The 23,173-nt window shown below is 38.0% G+C and overlaps 2 protein-coding genes across 2 annotated transcripts; both read left to right on the top strand.

Moving 5' to 3' along the window:
* Positions 1–293: 293 nt before the first annotated feature.
* Positions 294–728, top strand: LOC145784712 (baculoviral IAP repeat-containing protein 5-like). The gene has a single exon (XM_082596569.1). The coding sequence runs from the start codon at positions 294–296 to the stop codon at positions 726–728; it is 435 nt and encodes a 144-aa protein (XP_082452695.1).
* LOC145784541 (tubulin epsilon and delta complex protein 1-like) lies at positions 729–20,233 on the top strand. The gene is made up of 8 exons (XM_082596383.1): positions 729–2,513; positions 7,134–7,234; positions 10,839–11,151; positions 14,363–14,473; positions 16,449–16,535; positions 17,408–17,593; positions 18,165–18,285; positions 18,678–20,233. The coding sequence occupies exons 1-8, from the start codon at positions 2,388–2,390 to the stop codon at positions 18,857–18,859; spliced, it is 1,227 nt and encodes a 408-aa protein (XP_082452509.1). The 5' UTR covers positions 729–2,387; the 3' UTR covers positions 18,860–20,233.
* The last annotated feature ends 2,940 nt before the right edge of the window (positions 20,234–23,173 follow it).

Genomic DNA, 23,173 nt, shown 5'->3' with positions numbered 1-23,173 from the left:
GACGAGATATAAAATATGAGGATAGGCCTATGATATGAAATACTCAATTCATGAACTTTACTTTTGCAACTTTTCAATCTTACACTTTGCAAGATTCCCGAAAAAATTGTTTTGTAATGCTTTCTAATCACATCTGCTTCAAACATGTTTTTCAAAAGTCTTGAAGTGGATGATTTTGACAGCACTCCTTGTTATTATAAGCCTTTATATTTTTAGGTTTAGCATTTTGGATAAGATAATATTCCAATTTCAACAAACTTTATGTAAAATTGTTTTGCTCAGTAAATTTTAACATGGAAGGCGCATTACAAGAAAGTGCAATGTTTATTTACTCAAAACGACTGGAAACTTTAAAAGGCTGGCCTTTCACTGTCAAAGAAGGCTGTAAATGCACAGCAGAAAAGCTAGCTCAATCTGGATTTTTTCGGCCCAAACCAGAACAAGAACCTGAACTTGCTCGTTGCTTTATGTGTCATAAAGATCTGGAAGGTTGGGATGAGAATGATGATCCAGAATTAGAACACAAAGCTCATAGCCCTAAATGTCCATTTCTTTGTATTAAAAATCGAGATGTTATGAAGATGAAGTTACGTGACTATGTCAAGCTTAAATATATTGAGGAATGCCAGCTCATAATTCATCAGACCAAAACAACAACAAAAGAAATGGAAAAGAAAATAGAGACAAGTCTATCTAAACAAATTAACCTGCAAACTAGCAAAACATGATTGTTAAATTGAGCAGATAGAAAATTGGTGCCAATGGTTTGCATACAAATTGTATGATATAACATTTTGAAGTTAATCAAATTTTACTGGAAACAATGTAAATTCTTATGAAGAAACTTGCATGATTAAGTTTTTATGATGTCCCACTGGTATTTACAAGCCTGAAACACAACCTTATGTGACTAATAAACATTTTAGTGTTTCTCGTTTGCCTTTAGCTTGAAGGCTATATACATAGCTGCCTTTTTGATGAGAAAAATTATTTTCAAACAATGTGAAATCTGTTTTTTAACTATTGAAAAACAGTAATAATACATCAAATACCAACAGTAATAATCCATTAGTGCAAACACAGATGAAGTCTGTTATTTGTACATGGTGGGGCATAATTTAGGCAAAACTCTTTGGTCCAATTACATATCCATTGTTAGTTGACATTTAAATGCATGTATTCTATGTGTACATTTAAGCAGTTTGCTGCAGAACACTGCCAATCTGCCATAGTGTCAATGGCACGTTAATTGCTTATTTGAGTTTGATTATCAAATGTGTATCTTCAGATATCTTATCACAGTTCAGAAAACATAAATCAGTATTGGTAGCCAGGATATAGCAGCACAATGTATACATGCATCTTTATACACAGCCGAGGTCAAAGTGTCAAATCAGTTGCTTTACCTGTTATATATACTAAATGTCTTCTCATAATTGACTTGCTTTGTAAATGATGAAGATTAGGCTATTGCATTTTGATGTTGGACAATTAGACCTTACCAAATCAAATGGACATTCATGTTTCTTTTGTCGAATAAAGTATGACTTGTGGAGTTATGCCTTAAGCATTATTTATGTTAAATTTTAAATTACACACAATCTATGTGAAGTTGAATAACCTGGCTTGAAGCTGTTCCATAGTTAAAACAAGGCAATACTCACAGCGAACATGGATTTGGTAACTTTTAAGATATATACACTAGTCCCCACCTATTAAGCGTAATTTTTAAACATATATATCATACTTGTTTGAAACTCGGTTAAAGATGTGGCAATACCCATTCTTTAGTCATGCTTTCCATTGAACTGATCTAGTTCTCAATTGAACTGTGTAATCACAAGCCATTAATTTGTGTCTTTGTAATAAAGTGCAAGGCAACTGGTGATTTGTTAATTTTATTCCTCTTTGAATTTACTTCTTGAAAAAGTAAATAAACAAGACATAGTCAGATAAACTTACTCATGCTTTTCAATTTTCATGCATGAAGATAGATATTGTTTTTCATTAACAATAAAGAAAATTTGCTTGGTTTCTTATTGTTGATGGCAGTTTTAAGACTTTTCATTTATTTGTGATGAATCGTCATAGTACAGTCAACATCTGACATCTCATTTTTGTGTACCATACTAGAGCAGTGAAAATTTGTATATATGTTTTTATTGGCCCTCTCGCTTAATAAAAACCCAATGTTAGACTGTCCCAAGGTGGACTTGATTACTGGGACTTCTGTGTATTCATCATTGCACAATGCTCAAATTTTTGCTGCTATTGAACTGTCTATATTTTGTTCTTTTTTTTGTTTCATATTTCAAAAATGTTTTCTTAGGAACATTTAACCACAAGGTCACAACTGTTTCACAATTTTTGGATAAGCAATTTTATTCATGCCCTCCAGCGGCCATGCAAAGGATTCGATTGTTCAACTGTGTAGAATCTTGAAATATGGCAACATCTGTGACAGCATCACACCAGAACATTTCCGTCAAGCAAAAAATAACAAACCTGATGCTGTAAGTAAGGGTCTATGTCTTACGTCTTTTAAGTGTAGACAATTAGGTGCCTGTCAAATAGGTGCGCACACTGTGGCGTGCAGTATTTAGCTGAGCTATTCAGTGTGATAATGCGACAGTTTTACCTGTTGTATTAAAAGTGAATTTCAGTTTGAAACATATCAGATCAGTGTGCAGTCAGTGCCTGCTAAATGTATTCAAATGAGTAACCTAGCTGTTGCAAACTAACAACATATTGTCTACGTAAGCTGAGTAATAATGTGAGTATGGTAGGCTAATCTTATATTTATGCAATATAACTTGCTGATTAGCAAATAAACGTTTTTTTTAAATTTGTTTTCGATTTGAAAGCCATGTTGAATGCTAATCCCCCCCCTCTTAGAGAAAATCCTCTGTACACCACTGTCTGATGGTAATCCTGCAGGTAGGGATGGGCAATTCAGAATAATTCACTATTCCAGAATTATTCTGGAATACTAAACCGAATCCAGAATACCGTATCCTAGTAACTTCCAGGTTCCAGCAACACAAAAAGTAAAAAATTTCAGACACAAAAGCTACACAATCAAAGTAAATGTTTGTTGCAATGCAACACATTAAGGCATTCTAAATGACTTCCAGCCAAATGGGAGCAGTGTTGCCAGATGATGGAAGCCGCTTGGCACCAAAAAGTAACTAAAATTTTACCAGATATTTAAAACACCCTAAATAAAGCAATTTCGCCTAAAATACAAATAGTTTTTAAGACACTGCCATCATGCATTTATTGCATACGCAAACCTCTTGCAAAACGTTTTCTATACGAGCAGGGATTATTTGCTAAAAAGTTTAAAAAAATTGAAAAAACTTTTTTGAAAAAATTGGACTGGGGAAAATTTCACCAGATTTCACCAAAAAGTTGTCTGGTTCCAAGGTCAAAAAGCTTGGCAATAAAGACCTCTAAATTTCACCAGAATTTTTTAATTTGATGTTTTCCCATCTGGCAACGCTGAGCGGGAGCGCAGCTTAGTTGACGTCAAGCCCGCAGTAGAAAAGCATCGCTCGGAAGATGCTGATGTGGCAGGTATGCTGAGATATTTCAGAGCCAACTCCTTTAGCAGGGGCATCAGCTCAATGTTGTTACGCCTAACAGTCAAACTATCGCAGAGTCGCATACGCACGTGGATTGAAAAAAAGCATTGCACGATTGTGCAATGTGCATGTGTACAAAGCGTGAAGAAAATTGCGCGCTTAGTTTCAATTGATTGTTCATGCGAGCGAGTGACGTAGGGTTGCATGCGCCGTGCGCGCACAACGCGTGCAAAATCTTTTTGAAAGTGCGGAACTGCGGATGGTGTCAGTGCAAAGAAAAAAATGAGTAAACCACACTTTTTTTCAGTTCACTGTCAAGCTGACAGCTTGCATAAGACTTATGTATATATATCTTTAAAACCGAATCTTATTACCCGGTTTTATTACCGTTTTGGATTCGGATAGTTTAGGATCCGAATCCTTCTGGATTCGGTATTCTGACTTGCCCATCCCTACCTGCAGTATTACTGTCAAACACCTAATGAAATTGAAATAGACTTTACTGGGAATAGCACCTAAATGACCAAGCACTGCATCTAAATATCCTGGCACCACAGTATGCACTGTGCACTCCTATTTGACGGGCACCTCACTGTCTGCACCTAAAAGACGTGCTCCCGTAAGTCAATGATTGTTAGTTTGTTTTTAAATTTAATGGAGAGATACTGCTCCCGATGTTCTAATTGGTTGTGTAACTTCTTCTTGCGTTTGGGGCCACCACAGATCACGTTGTTACATCCAAGCGCAGCAGCCAATGGATGGTGTGTTCATGGAGCATTGTGAGGGCCACATATCTGTCCTGGGGTCGATATAATATACAGGACAATGCTCTAGATAATGTGGTGTGCAGTAGGGTGGCCCCTTTTGAGGCAATTTTTTCATTTCAACTTGCCTGGGTGATAAATTTTTGCCTTAGCCCAAAATATTAATAAATCCAAAAAATTTTTGAAATCTGACCTCGTTTAGACCCTGCCCCAACAGCATTTTCAAATCGAGCCCCCTAAATCACGTTTTTAATGATAAAATTAGTACTATTAGAGCTAGGTATATGTTGTTGGTATTCATTTTTATTGCTTTTCGGAAAGGAAGACACTTGCATGCTTCAATTCAAGATTTGAACAACTTTGTATAAATTTGTTTTGTAGTATCAATGTAAATGTTTCTTAAATTGACCGATGAAGTGATATGATATCTTTCTGAGAGTTAGGCAAAAGACAAAGTGATAAAAGCACTACTAATTTATTGACCAAGAAGTAACAGCACATCGCATTTCACACGATAGAATCTATGTTTGCTTGGATTTTCTGGTGACACGATACTTTTTCCCCATCCATGGCTTTTTTCTTTCTTTTATGGTGCACAAAGCTTCACCAATTTGTCGTTTTTGCCTGGCTATCCGCCCAGATGCTGCAGTTGTCAGTTTAACTCCACATTCCACAGATTGAGTGTGACCTGGATAATTTAGATGAAGAAGAAGATGTTCCTCAAATTTCTTAACGTTAATGCATGATTTGGTCACGGAAGGTTTGTTCTTTTGTCGTGTCAGGCTTCCACCCGGTGGTTGAAGATTTAAATTAAGTAGACGGGAAGGTAAGGAAGCCAATCTTTGTTTCTACCTTCAGGCATGCCTTTAAGTGTCCTGCCAGAGACACAGCCGCATGCTCTCGAGCGGTGTCAAACCGGCGCACTTCGATTGCCATTCCCGGGCTTGCACCACTCGGCTATGCAGCCGACAGGGGATTTTCATTCAAGGGAAAAATTCCTTTTTTGTTTGAGAGATAGGATATTGTGGAGCACCAACTGCCATATATGGTTATCATTTCTATATAAGATGTTGCCTCAAAATTTAATTTGGGAAGGAGAAACTCTCGCACTGAAGAATTTTGTGATTGACTTTCATCATTGGTGGTGCGCCAAATCTTTGAGATGAGTTTGACTGCATTAGCACTGATGGTTTTGCTATCATCACCCAGCATTGCCAAAAGCACATTTTCGGGATTTTTTTAGATTTTTTTTTGTAAGGTGCATTTGGTATCCATGGATATGTAAACCCTTAGAACTTGTTATCCCAAACTCAGCCAGCGAGAATGGCACAGTGGACCAAGTTTGTTATTAACTGTTAACTCCGGAGATGATCATGAAAGCTCTGAATTTGTTTATAACAAATCAGCTTTCTTGCAAAATATATTGTTGGCGTTTATTGGAAAAGTTACATTCAAGCTAAATATAAAAGTACTATCATGGATAAGCCAAAGAATCTTTTTCAAGAAATGCATTGCAAAAGAATCTATTCAATGGCAATGAAGTAATCCTAGTCATTCAACAGAGTGTTCAACAAAATTGCTTTTTTGCTCATCCCAAAAATGTACTTTTGGCAATGCTGGACGATGATAGCAAAACCATCAGTGCTAATGCAGTCAAACTCATCTCAAAGATTTGGCGCACCACCAATGATGAAAGTCAATCACAAAATTCTTCGGTGCGAGAGTTTCTCCTTCCCAAATTAAATTTTGAGGCAACATCTTATACAGAAATGATAACCATATATGGCAGTGGGTGCTCCACAATATCCTACCTCTCAAACAAAAAAGGAATCCTTCCCTTGAATGAACCTCCCCTGGCCAAATCATGCATTAACGTTAAGAAATTTGAGGAACATCTTCTTCATCTGAATTATCCAGGTCACACTCAATCTGTAGGACATGGAGTTAAACTGACATTAACAGCAACTGGGCGGATAGCCAGGCAAAAACGACAAATTGGTGAAGCTTTGTGCAGCATAGAAGAAAAAAGCCATGGATGGGGAAAAAGTATCGTGTCATCAGAAAATCCAAGCAAACATAGATTCTATTGTGTGAAATGCGATGTGCTGTTACTTCTTGGTTAATAAATTGGTAGTGCTTTCATCACTTTGTCTTTTGCCTAACTCTCAGAAAGATATCATATCACTTCATCGGTCAATTTAAGAAACATTTACATTGATACTATAAAATAAATTTATACAAAGTTGTTCAAATCTTGAATTGAGGCATGCAAGTGTCTTCCTCACCGAAAAGCAATAAAAATGAATACCAACAACATATACCTAACTTTAATAGTACTAATTTTATCACTAAAAACGTGATTTAGGGGGCTCGATTTAAAAATGCTGTTGGGGCAGGGTCTAAACCAGGTCAAATTTCAAAAAAAATTTGGATTTATTAATATTTTGGGCTAAGGCAAAAATTTATCACCCAGGCAAGTTGAAATGAAAAAATTGCCTCAAAAGGGGCCACCCTAGTGTGCAGTCTGGGAATCTTAGCGACATGCACAAAATTTTGAGTCGGCAAGGCCCCATTGGAACATGTTGCTGTTGAAACAGCCCACCCCAGTCAGCAGGCAATTGACCTGTCACGAGCTGTGTAACTGATCACTACTGATATTCTTGGCTTTTAACTAATTACTGTCGTGTTACTTACAGTTTTTGTACACATGTCAGTGTCATGTTCATATAATACTAAGTGACTTATGGATATAACGAATGTCTAAAGAAGTGTTTTTTTTGCACAGGTGCAACCAATGACGAATCTCTTGCTTTCCTTATTCTCCTTTCTTCTTCCAGAACACAATCCACAACCGAATGAACTTCCTGGCTTGATGAAGCAATACGGGTGCACTTTCTTAGTACCTTTAAGGATTTTTCACAATTTTGTTAATTTGATTGAATGTGAGAATGTTGATTCTCTGGCATAGAAACCCTCCATAGGCGTCGAAATAGGGTGGGCAGGGTGGGCGACGCCCACCCTGCCGTGAAACGAGGGTGGGCAAAATATGTTTCGCCCACCCTGTTTTCATGCCACTTATGAAGTGTTCGTTACAATTATTTCCGTTTTTCTTAAACGCTGGACTATCCAACCAACTGCAGCGCAACTTCTTGTTTTACGCTATGTCTCTCGCTAGGTATCCGACAGAACAAAGCAATTCCGTAACAACGCTGCTTGGAAAAACGGCGGTACGCACTGCATTGTTGTTGCTACGGCAACTGCCACAGCTGGCAATTCCTGGTGAGAGAAAGCCACGTTTGATCTTTTCTCCAAATTTGCGTCGGCAATTTGATCTTTTCTCCGAATGGTCTCACTTTCGTTACGTCACAATCAAACTTCAGTTCCCGGTCAGCGTAAGGGAATGTGAATATGACATCATAATGAACATGACAATAAAATAACCGATACAAACTAAAGACGTACTAAAAACAATCGCTTTTACAAATGCGGCAAATCCGAAGGCGCCACTTTAAAGATAGCAGGTCACGAGTCACGCGCTTTTTAGGTCGCAAAGGAAAACATAAAAGAAGTTTGTTTAGTTTAGCAGCGCTCATAAGATGCAAGAAAGAAAACATCCAACCTATTAAAGCTTAATTGCTGCAGCGACGCTAAACGTAGTCTTTGTGAGAAAGACTAACCACACTTTTCGAAATTAGCGTCGGCAATTGCCGAGGTGATTTGTAAGGACAACAAGATTACAAGAAAAAACTAATTTTCTTAGACTACACCAGACTAGAATGTTGATTCAATCTTACTATTGCTGGATGGTTTGTTTGGGTTACTTCCTACTTCGCCGGCGCTTAGACACGTGCCCAGCTGGGAGAATCTTTTATAAAAATATCACCCTATAATTCAGGCCTCGAAACTGAAGGCGGCCATCGCCGCGATTAACCTACAAAAACCGACATTTTGTCCGCCGGGTCTCGCCCTTCCGTCGGCCGCATTTGTCCGCCATGAAGTTCCGAGAAAATTTTACACAAGCGGCCTTGTAAATAAAGTAGTAGTACTTTGCCACTTATAATCACAAAGGACTAGAAAAGAGTTAAAGCACTCGATAAATCACAATACACCCTGTATTATGCTTGAATTGTTAACATTATTGAGTGATCAAGCAGCTGATGTCTGACGATAAGCTGGATGCAAGTGACACCACAATACACTTTATTAATGCGATAAATTCAGTCTTCAAAATTAGCGTCGGCAATGAAAATGCCGAGGTCACACGAGCGCTTGTAATGTTAGGGTTAAACATTCCTCCCAGTCGTTATGGCACAGCATAGATTTATTCCCTAGTCAACACCCTGATGGATTCTTTATGAAAAAAAAAGAGGCCTGTGGAGTGGTATCAAAGCCCGAAAGCCGCAAAACGTGGACGATTCATTACGAACGGCAAAGACGGTATAGATTTACAGCCAAGCTATGAGCCTCTTGATGTGTCTGATTCCAGTGATGACGCGACAACCTCGTGCTCCGATACAGCATCTGATGATTCCGATTCTGGCAGCTAGTTCTTTATCAAACAGACTTTGTGTTGTTCGCAGTATCCCAATTGTGCCGAAATTATGTTAGTGTATACGTAAATCGAGACAATCTTCTCGCAGGGAGCTATTAATTTGTTGCCGGTACCTGGTTGAGCAATTGACGTTATTTTATGATAATTCAACGTTGCTAGATGTCGAATTAATGTAAAACAAACGTAACTTTCTTATTGGGCATTGTTGTTACGCAATATAACCGAGCGGAAAAATTAAATCGATTTGTGCTGACTCGAACGTTGAATCAACCCAAAATTAACTTACTTTTCCCCGTGAGTTATTTAACGTGAATTCCTGCAACAGCGTGCCACGTGCGTATCTTGTAGCTCGCTTTATCGCTACTTTTGGCATTATTACATCACAACAAATCAAACAGTGCGGTCGTGATAGACTACTCTAGTATATTTTTCGCTTTTGCCGAAGTAAAAATGTGTGTCGAAGTTCCGATGGCCGCCATTTGCTTGTGATTGGCCGCCGAACAGCTTGCTTCAGTCGGACACGTTTGGCCGCCGGAAAAAAAAAGTTGTTTCAAGGCCTGCTATTTGCATTGATTTAACTCCAGTAGACGTCAAATTATTGTAAGCATCTACTCCTTGTTGCGCCTCGCTTTCCGTTATCTCGTCCAGCTGATACAGCATCTAATGATACCGATTCTGACTAGTTCATCAAACAGACTTTGTGTTGCTCGCAGTGTTCCAACTGTGCCGAAATTATGTTGGCTTATAAGCTTACGTAAATCGAGGCGATCTTCTCGCAGGGAGCTATTAATATGTTACCTGTACCTGGTTGAGTAATTCACGTTATTTTATGATAATTCAACATCGCTAGATGTCGAATTAATGTAAAACAAACGTAAATTTCTTATTGGGCATTGTTGTTACGCAATATAACCCGCCGGAAAAATTAAATCGATTTGTGCTGACTCGAACGTTGAATCAACCCAAAATTAACTTACTTTCCCCTCCAGGTGAGTTTTTTAACGTGAATTACCGTAACAGCGTGCGTATCGCGTTGCTCGCTTTATCACTACTTTTGGTATTATTACATCACAATAAATCAAACAATGCATTCGTAATAGACTACTCTAGTATATTTTTCGCTTCTTGTTTTACATGTTTTAGTACAATCTTTTTCTAATAAATATTCACAGTAATTGCCGAGGCAATTTCAAATTTTGCCGTTTGGCCTCGGCAACGTTTTTGCCGAAGTAAAAATATGCTAATTTCGAAGACTGAACCATTGCGAATTTGCAAACACACATTCAATGAAATCTGTTTGAAAACTCTTGCCCACCCAGAATTCCTCTCTTCTAAGAAAAAATCGACGCCTATGAAACCCTCTATGCACAAATGTGGTGTTAGCACAAGTCTATCATTAGCAAGATCACGAACTTGTACGACTAAACTACTGGGAATGGATGTAAACAGTTGCGGTAGATAGAATATGGTTACTGGTCAGCACAGTTACTGATGGGACCTAGTTTGTTTTCCCAGCTGTCTATCTACTGCATATGACATTATGACACTCGACTGTCATTATGTAATTGTAAAGGTTAGAACTGCCAAATTGTCATCAACAGATATCTTTTCACCATATATTATACAATATACATTATAGCTTGCAAGTTTAAGTACTGTATTAGTGTATTATTTGCACCATTAAATTAAATCGTCTGAAAGAAGTTAATTAACAATTGAATAACCAGAACGCCTTTAGGAAAAAATAAATTGAAATTTCTGAGCAATGTTTGATGTGTCATCATCATAATCCATCGTCAGTGGGGAACAAACCGACGATGGATTATGATGATGACACATCAAACATTGCTCAGAAATTTCAATTTAGTTTTTACTAAAAGCGTTCTGGTTATTGGCTGCAATGGTTGGTTCAATTTGTCTGCATGAATTTTGTTCCAGGTATTGCAGATGGGACCAATGTTTGCTTGAAGACAGTCGGGAAATTTTGCTGTCAATTTCCTGGTTGCTTCACTGTTCGAAGATCATTGACTTGTTGAGAGACGATGCCTTGACTGAACTTGACCCAATGTCAATTCTTCTGGTTGAAAAAAACAAAACTATTCCAAAACCAACTCAACAAACTCATGAAAGTTTCAGCACCTTGTCTGCTGTTGAGCAACTCAACTATATCGCCTGGTTATCCGGGAAGTTGGAGGTTGGGATGGATCGTCTCAAAGCAATCAGATCAAGCAATACGAAATTAAAAGCTGTGGTAAGTAAGATGGTAAGGGAAGAATGTACCATGGGTTACGCAAGGTCACCAGTTGTAATGGGCATTGGGCAGAGGATGCTGTAATGTTTCGCGCTAGCCTTTACGTCTGACTATTTCGGACGAACTCCCAAAGACGAACAGATAACTTTATTTGAATCTCAAACATAAATTGGCAATGTACACGCCCACATAGCTGCGGCACTAACGATTGACTTTGACAACTAGTTGAACTCGAGTTGGAGAATGCCGCAACGCTGTCAGGAAAGCGTATTTATCAGCGGCCAATCAAGAGGTCATGGAAAACGCGTAAGGCAAAATGTGAAACACAAGGTACAAACTTAAAGGGCAAGTTCTCAAATAAATTAAAAGTTTAAGGGCACGTTTCCAATATTACAGATGCATACATTTTCTACCTGCTCAATGCTCATCAATAGAATAAAACAATCTTTCATAAACAGTTTTTTTTTATAAAAAAAAAAAGTTTTTCTTTTTGCTGCTTGACTCGACTTTTTGCATAGTGAAGGAGTCTAGCCTATATACTGTACTTTGACTTTTTACTTCGAACACAAGCTCTAACGCCGTTGTTGAAACCGGATGAGTTGATTTGAAATTTGTAACAATACAGTGTTCAACACCTTTACTAGGCTACCATACTTCATGACCTCAAATTTTGAACACGTACGTCGTACAATTGCTGCATTAAACTTGAAAATTAATATTTATCGTTTAGTAAAGGCCAGGGTCAGCAAGTCAGAATCTACTAGCAACTGATTTAAAGAAATTCTGTAAAAAGTTTTTTTTTCCATTGATGTTCAAGGATAACCGACTAACCGTCTTCATAACAATTCTCTTTTTTTTTAATTTTCAACTACTTGTCATAATTTGTTTCAATTCACGCACAATTTCTTTTTCGGAACATCATTTTTTTGATTTTATTGTTCTTTAAAAAAAAAATTGAAGCCAAAAACCTTTAATTTTTATAATTTGTTTTGTCAACAATGGACTAGTGCAGTGTTTTTCAAACTTTTTTAGTCCATCGCCCCCTTTTCGTTATTCAAATAAAATTTCTCCCCCCTAATTCTGTCAAGTAAAATAAACATTGATAATAGAGTGATAGACAAATTTACTTTTGGGAATTTAGTCAACGAAATTGACAGTAACATGATAATGTTCAATGGGATGGATGAGCTTGGCGACGTTTACAAAGTTTTGAAATGTTTGGCGACATCTTCGTAAGATAGAGTCGAAAATCACCCGTTTATGAACTGACAAGCGATTCCTTTGCTTTGAAAGCATCAAGGTCACAGCCGAAAACCCCTTTTCAACCATACATGAAGTAGGAAACGACAAAATCCACGTTCTAGCTTCTTTCCAGAGAAGCTCATATTTGCCAGCAACCTGGCACCAAAACAAATCGTATCGATCATTGCTGAATTTCACTCTTGACTCATCATCTGTTTGCATATCAATGAACTGCTCTTGAAGTTCACTTCTACAGTACTATGTCTGTAGGTCCGGTAGAAAATGGTTGTACCACCCAGTTTGAAACATGTAGGACAGGTCCACGAGATCTGCAAAGCGAAGTTTCATGTCGACTTTATGAAGCATGTCTAAATGTGAGCAGTATTTTTGCCGTTGTTCTTCTGTAATAACATTCTCGCTCAAATTGGGAAACTGAGTTAAGACATTTCGACCTGCGCTTTTATCTTGACGCATTTTATCGCAATATTCAGTGATTCATGCAGTTCAGGACTGAGATTACGGGCAACCAAATGCTGATGGTGAATTACACAATGTATTGCAATAATAATTATTTAAACTACCATTCAACGTTTTATAGGCAGAGAAAACTTTTTCTCGAACCCTAGAAAATGTAATTATCAGATCACCGCTTCAATGCGTGATGGAAATCTACAGATAAATCTGCATCAGGCATTGCAGAGTGCAAAAAAAAACAGTGTTGCAGAACGCGTTTTCGAATATTAAATTCTCATCAGTGCAACTACGTTTATGAACGCAATAACAACGGTTAAATTTAAACTCAATACAAAACATTACAAACATTATAAGGACATATTCTCAGTGTTCAATTGAATATTAATAAATCCAGAGACATCAGAAAATCACTTCCCGCATGCAATTCCAGACCGACATTACTCGCTTAAGGTTTTTTTTTGTTAAAACAAACTTAATGTTCAAAGCAAAAAAGCCATCACAATGAACATCTACCGAAGTATACTAATTTACAGTACTTTAGATAAGCACTGAAAATTAATAGACGGTACTGTTATTAATATCAATTCAATATGATTTCAGTGATTATAATACAATGTAATACAGTAGCGTATCCAATTAATTAGCGACGACCTTCTAAAGTACACGTTAATTCGAACAGAAATAACAATTTATCAAAAGTCTCAGTCATTTTAGAAGATTTCACCACCGGTTACAGGACCATCTTTGCTTGTTTTCTTGACAGAGTCAACTCTGATTGATCATATACGCCTTGGAGAGTAGCTAGTTGAGAAAATTCAGATAATATGAAACCAAGGAATTTTCAGAAATAATTATTTAAACTACCATTCAACGTTTTATAGGCAGAGAAAACTTTTTCTCGAACCCTAGAAAATGTAATTATCAGAAGTCAAGGAATTGCTCTATAAGTCAAGGAATTGCTCTATTCATCAGTGCAATGAACCCTCAGTTGCGCATTGTAGAATTGCTCTATTCATCAGTGCAATGAACCCTCAGTTGCGCATTGTAGAATATTCTTCAGTGGAATCCCTTTCTCTTCGTAGAAGTTTTTCACTGCATTAAAAATGCTTGATGCCCAAATATCTGTAGGAAGACTGAGCGCAAAAAATCAATTTTTCTTTTCATATTGTGAACAAAACGCACATATCCGAGCAGCAGCGATACATTGTCGGCCAAGTTGGATTCATCTACAGTATTTGCAGTAAATGGTTTGCGCGTTGGACTGTTATTGGTGGTTTGCTAAATTCGCCCCCTTCAAGTGTTTTCGCCCCCCGATCGCCCCCTTTGATTTTTTTCGCCCCCCTGGCGCTCAAAATCGCCCCCAGGGGGGCGATTTCGCCCACTTTGAGAAACGCTGGACTAGTGGATCAGTGATAGTGAGGGATTTTTTCAATGCACAGCTCAATCACGTCTGTTGCTTTAAACTTTCATGTTGTGTTTTTATTTGTAATCGCAGATCACTGAGAAGGTTCAGAAGTCTTCTTCACAAGCTTTAAGTGAAAAGAGACAGCCACCTCCCTCTCTTGATGAGCTCATTCTGATACGGCATCCTTCCATTGTGAAGCTTGTGAGTACCTCATGCATTTTCGCTTTTTAATCCTTGTGTTTTATTGAGATTCATTTAAGAAGCAGAGTTTAAAATCTTTCATATGGAAAAGAATTATACGTTGTAGTGAGATCTAAGTTCATAAAGTTGTTCTTCAAAAATGACCACACATTTATTTGGTCACAGAACATAGATTTTAGTTCATGCACAAAAGAGTTAATATCTAGGCAAAAACCTGTGGTATTGACGTGAAATGCGAAGCAAAATGTTTAGGGTTGCAAAATTCCCGGGAATCTTCAGAGCCGAAACTTCCCATGGAAATTTGGGAATTAACGGGAATTTTCGGAATCTTTCAAAACAATCTTAATTTGATGTTAAAACAGGAAAATAATGGCCTCATGTACTGTTTAGAATAAAAGTACTATGTATAACTAACATACTTAAGAACATATTATACAAACACATGGTTCAGTTTAATAACTCCAAAAATGAATCATCACCAATCTGTTTTTTTGCAAAGAAAAACAATTTACTGAGTCAGTTACAAAGTCGTTGTTCTAGCTGCTGCCGGTTAGCATCTCCTCCTGCTCGGCTTCTTCAGATGATGTACTAATGACTGTTCTGGCAGCGTCATTGACTTTAGAGTTAACTTCTTGAGTTAACTTGTCTTCACAGGGCTCAAACAATGCCAAGTTTGATCTGACTGGTACTAGTTTTTCCGCCCTTTCATTTGCGAGCCTATTGCAGACCTTGGTGTGAGTGTTCCCAAATATGATCAGTATTTTTTTAAATATTGAAAAAGTATGCATAAGCCTCATTCTTAATTAACACCAAATTAGTGTTTATAATAATTAAAGAAAATAAGAAAAGCTTAAAGGGGTATTAAAGGAAAAACCTGACTTGGCGATTTTCCACGTTCTTTGTGTTTAACATGCTACCATAAAACGATTTTCAATAAAATTTTGCCCCATTGCGGTCTGACCACCATTGTGCGCGTGCTTTTGTCAGAGCTTTCAAAACGAGATTGGCCTGAGCAACGAAGCGTGCGACTGTAAAGAACGTCATAAAGTCTACGTCATAAAGTCTAGCAATCAACCGATCACGCAATAATTGTTACTGCGGGCGATTTGACTGTAGGCTATGTATGTATTTACATCAAAACAGCACATTTTAACATCAAAACAGCAGACAGTTTGCTCAAAACATCAGATTGGTAACGTGGCTTTTGTTATTGCTGGACTTTATGACGTATTCTTGAGCTGTGTTTGCACGTTTTGGTCATTTTGAAAAAAATGAAAATAAATGAAACACTGGACTTTGGGCCTTGCCAGCGCCATTGAAAACAAATTTTTTTGGGTAATTGTTTTTGAAATGTATTCTTGAATGTTCAGTTTACTCATTTTAATGCTTAATTCCGGTTTGAAATTTTCCTTTAGTATGCCTTTAAGATAGGTTTTTGGTATTTTTTCTAATTGATGAAATATTTGACAAATGTTTTAAACATAATAAATGCCAAATGAAATTTCCCAATATTCCCCGGTCTTTCAAAATTCCCGGAAAGTTTCCAAAATTTCCGGAAACTTTCCACCCATTTACAACCCTAAAAATGTTTATTTCGAAGAAAGTGTCATTACCTTACTTTTACTCGTGTATTCTTACTGAGCAACACGTTAGCATCGTTATGTGTGAACGTAAGAAAAGTTTTATTAATCTTGAATTCAAACATCGCTTGAAGTTGGTGGATATTTGTTGTGAAACATTTTGTACGTAACGGTTTTCGATTTCTAGTTGGACAGTCTGGAAAACGCTTATATGAAAAGTGACGACTTTGCAACCGAGGACATTCCTTTTGTTTAATACCATATGATTTTCAACTTAAATTTTCACTTGCAGCATTAGCCACGTTAGTCTCGTTAACACGAACGCTTCGTTTTATTTTTAACTATGGTCGGCTTGACAAGGTTCTGCAGCACTGTTCATGTGACTTGTGCTTTAGTGTGAAAAGCAACTGGAACAAAAAGTTCAGGTTCTGCAAGCATATATCAAATGGAAGGAGCTGGAAGACAACTTTTGGGAGTGGATGGTATGTTTAGCTTGCTATGAGGAAAGTCAATGCTTATTCAACCTCCAAATTAGTCTTTCTTCACACTGATTTGACGTCAATGTAAAAAAGGACTGAATTGGTAGTCTATTGTAGCATTTTGGCATTGCCTTGAAATTGAATTCTAATGATCTGGTAAACTTTCTTGCGCTGTGTAAATGATTTAAACATGAAACTATTTCAAATTTGAACATATCTGTTTTCTATGGTCATCAGCAAGATTTCGTTTTGTAGTTCCGCACAATGAAGTAGGCACCTTGTGTCTCCAGTGATAACTTTCCACATAAATGTACCCAGTGAGTGGTTTATTTCTAAAGCTATGTTTCATTATAGTGTATCAGCTGACCGGAGTAGAAGTCGTTTGCTGTTATCTTGACACCATGTTTTATCGTAGCCGGTCGTTTGGTCGACTGACATTTGGTCGACAGTCATGTGGTCGACAGGACGTTTGGTCGACAGGACATTTGGGTTAAGTTAAGGTTAGAGTTAGGGTTAGGTAACCCTAAAATGAATCGTTCTGTCGACCAAATGTCCAGTCGACCAAATGTCCTGTCGACCTAACGTCCTGTCGACCAAATGTCTGTCGACCAAATGTCCTGTTGACCAAATGTCTTGTCGACCAAATGTCTGTCGACCAAACGTCCTGTCAACCAAATGTCTGTCGACCAAATGACTGTCGACCAAATATCTGTCGACCAAATGTCTGTCGACCAAATGACTGTCGACCAAATGTCTGTCGACCAAACGTCCTGTCAACCAAATGTCTGTCGACCAAATGACCGGGTACCATGTTTTATAGTGCCCAAATGCTTGGCTTGCGTGCATTCTCTTATTTAAGTTTTACTCTAACGCAGGAAAGCGTTTTGAAAGGCTCCACACCAGCCGATGAGGATGCAAGCGCGCGTGAGGAAACGTTGCTGAGCAGAGTAGAGGATTGTCCTGTGTTGAGCGATGATCTTGCCTTGCTTGGCTCGAAAATCGATAAGTTGAAAACGATGCTTCTTGACAAGCAGAAGGTCTGGTTGCGTAACATTAAAGAGGTTAGTTGCTTGTCGGATAGATTGTTATGATTGATAATAATTTATGAACGCGGTTCTCTCTTAGTGTGAGGTTATTCTAGCCCAGACAACAAATCAATGTAAAAAACGCTTGATTTGCTGTCTAAGAATAAAGGACATTGGTAAATCAGTTGTCTTTTGGTCACTGGTCAGAAAGGATAGTGCAAAAAAGAAACAATTCAAAAGGCCAAGTTCGCGTTATTTTTCAAGTATAGCTGCATTCTGAATCTTGAACATAAATACGATCGCTTGGTTTGAATGTTTGTTCATATGTGTGTCACGGTGTCATCAATGAAGCCTGCATTGTTTTAAACTTTATGGTTTTCCTGTCACAATGTTATTATTGACATAGGCTAGTGATTAGCCAAGTTTAAAACTAACATGTAAGAATTCAATTGACTTGCAAAAGCAGCGGTCGAGAACTCTGTGGCATGAATTAGTGGTGCGATACTGAGGAGCCCAATTTAACGACCGGTGTCTGTTGCTGTCAATTCCTGCTACACTCGACTGCCGAGAAACGATTGATTACGTTATTATTCTTTTGTGATTATAGAATCCGGAGCTACTGACCAAAGTGCGCGTGGAACAGAAGCTTGAAACGGAACGTGACGTATCCGGATTCTTTGATTCCGTTTTGAGGATCAACGATGGACGTCAGATGCTGCCCGAGCAATGTGAGTTGTCCTGTTGGACTCGTATCTGTCAAAACTCGATACTATATTAAATATTTGTTGCTTTAAGCCAGTGGTTTATAATCTGAAGTCAAGAACCTTTAACGTTTTTTGCCGAAAGATTTTAAGGCCGTTCTTAAATGCATTGCTTTTAGGAGAAAGGTACAAAAACTCATGCTAGTTATTCAAGAATACTTTTGAATTTTTTTTTATTTAGGCCCACTCTTTAGTTATTTGCTAGCTTGATATAAATATTTGAAAAGTCCATAATTGCAAAAGGGTTAGAACCATTGAAATTGCAAGTCGTGCTCACCTATTGTCAATGCTACAACGTGGATTTGTATCTTATTTGTTTACAATAGAATATCTTATGTTAGCATCATTGCCTGGTTCAGGTGTAGGGGCTGGTGATGACGTGATGCCACTCTCTGGCGAGGTGAAGTTGGTGAGAAGCCAGGTTGAAGCCCAGCGCGATGAATTAGCCAAGCTACAGTGTCTATGGAGAGACGAAATAACGTTGGTGGCTGGAACCGACCTACCAGAAGGGATTTGTTTAATCGAACCTGGTGGGTCATGACGAAGGGTTTAGTGTTCACTGAAGAAAGAATGTTGCAGGCTCTTGGTCATGTTTCTAGAAGTACAACTGCAAATCGATTTATGGCTTCAACAAGTGGACATTTCCTTACCTGGCTAATTGTGGTTTATTGATTGGACCTGGTGTAGCCCTTTAGAAGAGTGTCTCTTGCCTTTTACAATTAATAACTTACAAAAGCGTGTTACGTTGGAGCTATGAGTAGAGTGTCAAACGACCAACGTTTAATTTTGTTGATATAATTTTGTATCACTCTAGTTTGTTTATATTTGCACATGGGTGTGCTATCACTTTAGTCATTCTTTATGCCCTATTTTTTATATACAGAATTGTTTTTCTGTATTGTGTAATCGTATTTTTGATGCATTGTGAAAACCAAGGACAACTGACAATACTGATTCATTATCACGCAACTATCCAGGGACAATGACGTCAAACGTTGACTACTTTGCAGTTACCTGGCGTTGGAATCGTCAATAAAACCATATAATTTTCTTCTGGATTGTTACAAGCGGATGAATTTGTTGAATTGAAATTGAATAATTTTTCTTAATATACTTTAAAACGGCTGTGTGTATTCGTATTTTTTTGTTTTTCTAATTTTATAAACGCTTCTTATACAACCAGAGTTCAGTATTTTTTATTAAAAATGTATGGAGAATCAGCAGAGCCCTATTTATGGCATATGCATTTCGCTCTACTGCAGAGCATCATTATTCATTAGTGCCTTATTCAAATAGAATCAAATCTTCTTATACAATCTGTTTTAACTTTACTGTTTACGATTAGATCAAGCAAATCAGTCACTGGGACACATTTTATGCTTCGAAAATGTTATTTTCAAATTGAGAAAGCCTGATGCTGGTAGTTTCGTGTAGCCTACTTCTTGTGCTTCAAAGCAACGTTTATGGTCACTGGTCGGTGCACGTTGCTCAAGCGCATGTTCAAGAGACGAACATTTTTAATCTTGCTGTTTCTTCCTTCACAAAGCCGAGAGGTGAACCAACTAAAATCATTCCTGCGGCACTTTTTTGAAAATTAGAGTTGGTTTTTCTTTGGCCTGTGGAATATTTAAAAAGTTAAGTTTTGAAATTTACCAACTTCTGAAAGACTGAAACAAACATGTTTTTTCTTATAAAAAGTTGCTAGCTGGCAAAGTCGAATTGATTTTGTAAGTCGAGTTTATCCCAGTTGTGCACCACTACCCGGATGTAGACCTACATTGTATGCTACAGTAGCCTACTTGTTTTAATAGTATTCCTGAGGCTTTTTTTACGGTAACTTTCTCTAATGTACAATTTTACGTACATGGTTGATGGAACGCTTTGGGATTCTGATAAATAAACAATAGTGATCATGTTTTTATTTTGCACCCGTTACAGCAACGTACCACTGCGATGCAACAGACTACAGCAAGCAGTGAATTGACATGCAGTCTTCGAGTCGGTAGGCACTTTAACATTACCCACTCGTCGAAGAGGTACGCAATCATGCGTGACATGTTCACGCGCGATTCAGCTGATTTCAGTCATGTGACTCGATACGTGATATTCTGATCGAAAGATTTTGATACAAGGAAATTTAACTGAATGCATCGCCACAACCAACGTTGCCTAATGGTTAGGGCAGAGGAGTAGTAATTTCGATTGCATGGGTTCGATTCCCACCCTCTGCTAATACTATTTTTTCTTCTGCAACTGATCTGAGTGCAAGAAGAATCGTAGTGACTGCAATCAATGGAGTTTATGAGAAAAGTTGTGACTAAAACAAAACACAAAGCAATTTCACATTGAAAAGCAGGCGCTCTTCGACGAGTGGGTGATGTAAAAGTGCCTACCCTTCGAGTCAGTTGCTCCCCTTACTTTGGCTTGCCATTACCTGTTTTGCAGACACAGCCGCGTGCGGTGTCGAACGAACGTCGCGCAGGCGCATTGCATTCATCGTTTCATTGCCTTAAATTTTCCGCGTATTGCTGAAGTATTGTTGCCAGAAACTATACTTCTCATTTGGTTTGCGGAAAGCACTCACGCCAAACACTTAGGCTACGTGGTTCAGTGTAGCTGGTTGGTTTTTGAATCTTCATCCTCGGACTGACAAAGTCTTGATAGGTTATTCCTGGTAGTTTCGCATAGCCTACTTGTAGAGGCGTTTGACGCAGGGCCGGTTACGAGATTGGCAGAGTGAAGTTTACGATTGGGGTGAAGTCTTGTTGTCGGAGAATTATTCCATTTACTAGGTGCCGCTGAATGGAGAGCAGTCCTGAAATGTGTTGCTCAAGCGCATATTCCGAGAGCCGAACCAGCGCCGCTTGACCCCGAGAGTCGAACCTGCTCAGGGGAATAATCTGCGGTTCTCAATAATAATTTGTGAGACCTTGAAAATGCAGATTGAAAGTATGAGTTATGGTGACCAAGCATTGATACCAGTGTTTTGGCCGTTGTGTGCAGCGGATCATTTCTGTAGAAGTTAGATTACAAGATTTGGCTTAGCACTCCATAGGTTAAAAATTAAAGGTAATTTTCAAATAATCTTAATTTTTTTCATGAACAAAATTTCCCTATAGTAGGCTACAAGGCACAATTCTCTTCATTCCTGTACTAACTCAGGGTAATAGCGTTAACTTAATGTTTGCTGAATAAAAGATGAGTTTACTTTGGAATATTGAATTATTTTCTAGTTTTTAAACTGCACAAGAATTTCTATTTCGCACGTGCACCGCTAAAAACACGCATGCTTCACGTGACTAACCGAGCATAGCAAGTGGAAAAATTTGGTTAAAAACGGGGAAAACCTACATGGCCTTTTTTTCGATTTTAGGCAATTAAGTGCCCCCTGGGTCGACTACTGGCTGTGTGTGTGTAGGCCTAGCCAATGTTTGGACCAGAATAAAACAATAAAAAAATAAATCTAAGTTAGCCAACATGTCGTGACAACGTGGAATGTGGCTGAAGAGTTGTTGGATGACAAGCGATTTATTGTTTATTCTTCTAGGTCTACTTTATGAACAAATGACTTGTATTCAGCATTGACGAACGTTGTTAAAAAACCGTCTGAAATACGGTCAGCAATATCAAAAGTGTTGTGCTGTCCTAGCCTGGTTACTTGAGAACTTTATCTCTTACAACGCTAGACGTTAAAAGGTGAAGGTAAGTTAGGCTACCATAGTTGCCATGGCATTGAGATAAAGTTTTTAATTAAAACAAAACGTTTAAGTAAAATGATTCGTTTTTGTCAAACAAACAATCAAAGAATTTTCATCTATGACGTATTGATGGGTCAATTGATTTTTGAATTGTGACGTCAAGAAGCCATGACGTCACACGCGTGGCGCCTCAGAATAATGATGACGGATAAGGCTTTGATGGTTGACAACTATTTGACAGTGAGGTCAGCCGCTGTTTGACCGCAATGTTGGATTAAGACCGAAAAAAGTTAATTGAAGAAAGCCAAGCAACTTTATTGAATCAGGGTTTAATGAATGCTTGGTTAATTACTCGCATTGAAAGCCCCATAATCCTTTTGTGGCGGCGGCTAAAACTTCGTTCAACTTGCTGATTCTGTACTTACGAGTCATCTCACTTATCATACATTCGTCCGATGTTTCATTACTTAATTAGTCAAACCACAGGGTGCATGACAAAAAGCTCAGGGTATTGTCTTAAATGATCAATTAAGTGAAGTGTTTTAGTTGATTAGATACCGCAATCTTTTCGGTTTAAAATAACAGTAACAAAGGTGAATGCTTCTTGTGGAAAAAATAATGATTTCATTCACATAGCATAAAATATTCTTCAGTTAGGAGGTGCTAGTGAGCAACTGTTTCTCACCACAATCAAATGGCTTGAACTCGTTGGATTCTTTATTACAAAATGGTGAACACAAAGTAAATATTTTATTTTACTTACCACAGCAAACCCGCAGTATCACGAAGAAACAAGTCGTTTGTATCCACATTTGTGAAGTATTTTCTTTGTTGGTTGTCGAACTCAGGAATGGTCGTCGAGCTACGCTTTTTGTACGTTCAGTTTATTTGTTTTTGTTGGAGAAAAAAAATGTACAAAACCACAAGAGATAATTTGGTCACCTTCACTCATACCACATCATCAGTTACTGCTCCAAATGATGGACTGCATGAACTAGATGACCAATCAATCTAATCACTGCTCAACACCTACCCAAACATCTAGCCCGAGTAGCCGCCACTGCTCGAGGGTGGTAAAAGCCAGAGCCCCTTGACCCTTGGAGTGGCGAAGAAGAATGTTTCAAACGAAAATGAAGATTTTCGTAATCAACCAATCA

Source organism: Aplidium turbinatum, chromosome 15 (genome assembly GCF_918807975.1).
Source record: "Aplidium turbinatum chromosome 15, kaAplTurb1.1, whole genome shotgun sequence".
Taxonomy (NCBI): Eukaryota; Metazoa; Chordata; class Ascidiacea; order Aplousobranchia; family Polyclinidae; genus Aplidium; species Aplidium turbinatum.
Note: the sequence above shows the minus strand (reverse complement) of the source record. Positions and strands in the feature narration are given on the sequence as shown.